We start from the raw sequence: 5,887 nt of genomic DNA, 5'->3' as shown, positions 1-5,887 counted from the left end.
GGGCAGCGTGGGGCTGTCCTCGAGGTGATCTTCAATGCGGCCGGAGGGTCCCATAGGTTTAACTTAAAAGCACATTTTAAAAAATGGTCAGAGTCCCTAGCTCCATTCCTGCACAAACGGGAAGATGCGGTCGGTAAGCCGTAGTTACCCCCAGGCACTGGCCACATCTCAATTTTTCTTTGCGGTTAAAAAAAAAAAAAAAAAAAAATCGACCACGTCCCAAAACCTGCGATGGGACCCTCCGGGCGGGGGCGGAACAGTTGCTTGCTTTTAACCCGAATCGAGCCGACTCTCCCTACCCCTGCTTGTGGGGCAGAGGCCGCCTGCGTCTCTAATCCAAAGATGGGAGCCGCGGGGGAGGAGCCCTGCCCGGTGCTGGGAAGCCAGAACCTCCGGCCGGACCCCAGGGGAGCGCAGCCCCTGGACGGGCTGGCCCAGGTGGACCCGAGATCAAGGTACCTGTACTGTTGCATCTCACGTTCTGCCTTCTTAGAATTGCTTCCCCAAGCTCCCCCTGTTCCATCTTAGCCTGGAAGTTATGAGATCCGACACTACGGACCTGCGAAGTGGGTCAGCACTTCGGTTGAGTCTATGGACTGGGATTCGGCCATGCAGACTGGCTTCACAAGGCTGAACGGCTACATTCAAGGCAAAAACGAGAAAGGTGAAGGCACTTTACCTTGTAATTATACACACTGTATTGTGGTTGAGTGCCCTGGCTTATTGAGTTTTTGCTGATTAAATAAATACCTTTTAGAATAGAAAAATAACCAGATCATCAAAGACTTAATGTTTGAAGAGGAGGACTCTGCTCAGGACCCGAGGCGTCTAGAGGAGTGTAGTACTGGGCAGTGCTTTTTAGCCTCTGTTCTCCTTGTTTGTGGTTCTGCTGGATGAACTGGGCCTCTGTGTAACTAGCATTAAGGCCTTTTCATGGCTAATGCTTTGAGATAATTTGGTGACTGACTGGTAGAGTAAGAGACATTAGGAGGCAGGAAGGGTCAAAGAACACAAGATCCAGGGTGTCAAGATATATCTTCTGGTTTGGCTTTCATGCTATTTATGTTTTAGCAGGCCACTTAGCCAATGGGACCTCTGTTTCTGAATTGTAAAAGAAAAGAATGAACTGGACTATGTGATCTCTCATTTCCCCTTCTATCCCTAACACTATGGAATTTATTAATGAAAAATATTAATAATACAGAAAGTGTTTAATGTGGGCAGTGGATAATTGTCATTTTGCCCTTATTATTTTTTTAAGATGAAAATTATCTTAAAGGTTAAATATTTATGTCAAGTAAATCAAGAAACTCAGGTCAAAAAATAAGTTTTTAAATGTAGTCATAAATACACTAAATCTGCGTTCACGGTCTCCTTTGCATTTAAATATATATTTTTTGTGGCACAGAGATGAAAATAAAGATGACAGCTCCAGTGACAAGCTACGTGGAGCCCGGTTCAGGTCCTTTTAGCGAGTCTACCATTACCATTTCCCTGTATATCCCCTCTGAACAGCAATCTGATCCCCCCAGGCCTTCAGAGTCAGATGTCTTCATTGAAGACAGAGCTGAAATGACGGTGTTTGTACGGTAAGTGGTAGATAATTTATAGCCTTTCTGACTGTTGGTTTTACTTGCGGGCACTCATAGTTTAGCTCCTGTGCAGCTTTGCTCCTATGCTTTTCCCCCTTCCGTAAAAACAGGTCTAATGCGTTTTGTGCTGTTTTCCTAGTGACTTAGTTTTATACATTACTGAGGGTCCTTTACAAGAAATAACTAATACATTTAATGAGAAGGCTGATGCACACCTTCCACAGATAAGACGCAATACAAGCACACCGGACCTTCCCCCACAAAAGCAAAAGACTGTCCTTACCTGCCCTCTAGTTAAATATGGAGAAAAATACCTTAAAACAATGCATGGTACCCCTCCTCTCAACTCGTAGTTTCTGATAGCCTCAAACTCTTCCCTTTGTTCCCCCAGCCCAAAGGATGGCAGCTGCTTCCCGCAGTGACTGCCTCTGTTGGTTGGTTTACTGGTTCCTTACTCTGACCTTACAGTGCCTGTCTCAGTAAAGCGAGTAATCAGCCTGCCAGCCTCCCCAGCAAGGACTGTCGTAGCCATCGGCAGCACACTCAGCCCCTGAATCTGGCCCATTCGCCTTAGAAAGGGGCGTGATTCCGTTCCCTTCCTCCCCACTGTTACTTGCTCGGGCCCTCACCTTACAGGGACCGCAGCTAAGTCCTCTTTGCTACCCCAGTGCTCGGCACATGCCTGACACTCACCAGATACTCCGACGTTTTTCAGTCTCAGGTTCCACTTCGAGAGCCTCCCAGCTGTTCTCTCTGCCCACCAGTCTCCTCTCCCTGGCCCTCCACTCTGGAACGCCGATCGTTCTCACAACGACAGCAACAAAACCCCAACCTATTACTGTGTTTAAACATCTGTTGGCTTTTCCTCTTGCTTCCGCGTGACATTCAGACCGTTCCGCATACTGCATCACCTGCAACACGCGGCCCAACCTGTCTCCCTGACGACTCCCCCCCCCCACCTCCCGCCCTTCACTGAGTAGGCTGAGTTCCTCCACGTCTCTGTACCTTTGACCTTAGGCAAGTTACTGAGACTTTGCTTGACAAAAATCTCATCTGTAAAATGTGTCTAATCACAGTACCTACCTACTATCTCACAGGGTTGCCATGAAGATCAGATGAGTTAATTTACCTAAAATACTTAGAACATGAGCATATTACTACCAGCTCCAGCTCCCTCTTTCTTCTCTTCCTGGAGAGCCTACTTTCATCCTTCAGGACTTAGATCAATTGGTACCTTGTCTGTGATGCCTTCCTCAGTTTCTCCAGTCAGCCAGCCTCTCGGTGCTATGATTCTAAATTCTAATGACCTACTGATAGACTGTAATTTCCTCAAGAATGTAGCAACACGTTACTCTGCCCATATCCTTTGGCTGCTGGTGAGGCAGGTGTGTGTGGGGAGGCTCAGTATATGTCTGTGTCCTGAATAAAGCCGTGGATAGATCATTGTAGAACAACGTGTATTCAGAGGACAAGAGATGGTTTCTAAGTAAGAGGCTCAAGATTTGATTTCAAGGAAGAAGTGGAATCTGAAACAGATTCCCTTTAGGCAGAACATTCCTTAAGGAAATAAATAATAAATTTAGGAGCAGAAATGTTTCCTAACACATGGTTCAGAATTATCATCATCAGTCAACATGATGGAAATTATAGAACAGATTTATCGATTTATCTTCAACGTTTTATTTTATATACATGTGCATACACAGATTCCTCTACTTACTCAACTGGGATTTAAAAGGTACTGCAGGCCAGGAATGACTAGGTGCCTGGTAGACATTGTTGAACAGAACAGGCCTGGTTCATACCCTCGAGACCTTACGTCTTATCTGAAGAATGGTAGGAATGATCTTTTCCATTGGCACATTGATAATAAACCTTATTTATGCTAAAGAAGGCATATTAGGAATGTTTTTGTGTCTGTTTTTCCTATTCTCAGCCTTCAAATTCATCATGTTTACATTTCAGCAACTCAGCTAGGTCGGTGTGCTGTCATGATTTAATCTCAGGGTATTTTTGTTTATATACTTTAAAATTTACACTTAAACGTCTATTTTCCTACTTTTTATGCAAATCTTTTGACTGTCTTTTCATCCTCATCCTCTTAGCAACCTCCTAACTGGCTCCTTCTCTACAATCTAGTTTCCATCTCTCTGCCTATATCCTTACCCAGATCTAATCAAGTTACTTTTCTGCTTTTCCAACATCCTTTGGAATAATCTCAAAAGACCTTAGGATGATGTACAAGTTTCCTCCTTCCAGCTCTGACTCACCTTTCTTTCTTTTATTAATTAATTTATTTATTTTTGGCTGCGTTGGGTCTTCGTTGCTGCGCGCGGGCTTTCTCTAGTTGCGGCGAGCAGGGGCTACTCTTCGTTTTGGTGCGCGGGCTTTTCATTGCAGTGGCTTCTCTTGTTGTGGAGCACAGGCTCTAGGCATGTGGGCTCAGTAGTTGTGGCATGTGGGCTCAGTAGTTGTGGCATGTGGGCTCAGTAGTTGTGGCATGTGGGCTCAGTAGTTGTGGCATGTGGGCTCTAGAACACAGGCTCGGTAGTTGTGGCGCATGGGCTTAGTTGCTCCGCGGCATATGGGATCTTCCCGGAGCAGGGCTCGAACCCGTGTCCCCTGCCTTGGCGGGCGGATTCTCAACCACTGCGCCACCAGGGAAGTCCTGACTCACCTTTCTGACCTCATTTTATGCCTCACTATGAAATTGCTTTGTATTTCTGGACTTTTGTTCTTATCCCTCCCCTTTCTCTGCCCAGCAAAACTATCCTCCATTCCAGGCCCCACTCAGAGACACACCTTGCCCCGATGTAATCGTATCCTCAGTGTGCCCAAGCACTTTGGTTCTGTCTCTGTTAAAGCTTTTCTCAGACTGTACAGAGCTGCCAAAATGTCCATCTCTTCCATATAGGGTCAAAACTTATGTTCATCTGTAATACAGTGCCTGCTCTTTTTCTAAGGAGAAAAAGAAAGGGGAAATGTTCGATAGAAAATAGGAAGACTGAAAGGGAGGCTGCTAAGGGGGATTCATTGTGGCTTTCTGACCAGGAGCATCAGTAGGACAGGAGACTGTTGGAAATGCAGGCTCTCGGGCCCCAGCCCAGACCTCCTGAACCTGCGTTTTCCCAGGTGACTCCCATGCACATTAGAGCTTGAGAAGCACAGAGTTAGAGCACAAGATGGCATAACTTCCAAATCTGCCCAACAGCTGGGACGTATTGCCTCCTCCGAGGTCCCCTCAGTGCGTGTGAGGTCACACTGAGCCTGGGAACCAGAGGAAGGGGACAGTCAGTTCAGCTGCCAAGAGGGAGGGGCTTTGAAACTGCACTCCATCCAGGTTTCCTTGTATCAGCTCCCACTTTTCTTCTTAGACTGACCTTCACATCAGTATTAAAATCATTTATGGTCATTTACTTTCTCCTTTGTAGGTCTTTCGATGGATTCTCTAGTGCCCAAAGGAATCAAGAACAACTCTTGACATTAGCAAGCATTCTGAGGGAAGAAGGAAAAGTTTTCGATGAAAAGGTTTACTACACCGCAGCCTACAACAGTCCTTTCGAATTGCTTGATAGAAAAAATGAGGTGTGGTTGATTCAGAAAAAAGAACCCTCCAAAGAAAAGGAATGAGCAAACGAGAGGAAGGTCCATTGCCAGGGGCAAAACCTCTGTTTAACATAGACGTCAACATTACCCATAAGCAAAACGTGTCTAGTAGCTCTACCTGAGAGTACTACTATGAATTGAGCTTATTTCCACTGTGCCTTTTTAATGCTTGAAGCTTTAGATACACAGATAACAGGGGACAGTATTCTATAAACATGTAAATCGATCTTTATTTCTATGAGGCTCCAGGGAAACGTCATGTTACTTTCCCCTTCTTCACTGTATCACAATCATGTTGCCTTATTTCTACTTGGATTTGTGTCAGTTGGATGTTACCTCCTCCAGATATTATCAATAAAAATGTTAAAGTTTACCCTGTGTGGAACTACAAGGCCGTCAAGCCTAGAGAACTCAAGTTCAGTTGGAAACAAAAATCAAAGTGTCTTTTGCAGCTGCCACTGTTACTTTTTCCGTTGAGCCCTCTTTCCTATCTGCCCACTGCTCCCCACACACGAGAAAAGCTCTCACAGTACTCAGAAGTGTTGCTAATATTCCGTGACAAAAAATAAATGTATGAAGTTAGGGACTTCCTATTTTATTTTGATACTCAAGAGAGGCATGTTTTTTCTGAAGTAATGTATACAAACGTAGACTTTTAAAATTCACTTGAGGGGCTTCCCTGGCGGTGC

At 45.1% G+C, this 5,887-nt stretch overlaps 1 protein-coding gene across 1 annotated transcript in view; it reads left to right on the top strand.

Moving 5' to 3' along the window:
• HEBP2 (heme binding protein 2) overlaps positions 1–5,571 on the top strand; it is a 5,766-nt gene extending 195 nt beyond the window's left edge. Inside the window, exons 2-5 of the mRNA XM_024739420.1 lie at positions 317–438; positions 529–664; positions 1,409–1,589; positions 5,024–5,571. Coding sequence (XP_024595188.1) covers positions 317–438; positions 529–664; positions 1,409–1,589; positions 5,024–5,222 — 638 coding nt within the window. The 3' untranslated portion in view covers positions 5,223–5,571. The remainder of the gene's footprint in view (positions 1–316; positions 439–528; positions 665–1,408; positions 1,590–5,023) is intronic.
• The last annotated feature ends 316 nt before the right edge of the window (positions 5,572–5,887 follow it).

The sequence above is a fragment of the Neophocaena asiaeorientalis genome, unplaced genomic scaffold, assembly GCF_003031525.2.
Source record: "Neophocaena asiaeorientalis asiaeorientalis breed wild unplaced genomic scaffold, Neophocaena_asiaeorientalis_V1.1 scaffold162, whole genome shotgun sequence".
NCBI classification, from domain to species: Eukaryota; Metazoa; Chordata; class Mammalia; order Artiodactyla; family Phocoenidae; genus Neophocaena; species Neophocaena asiaeorientalis.
Note: the sequence above shows the minus strand (reverse complement) of the source record. Positions and strands in the feature narration are given on the sequence as shown.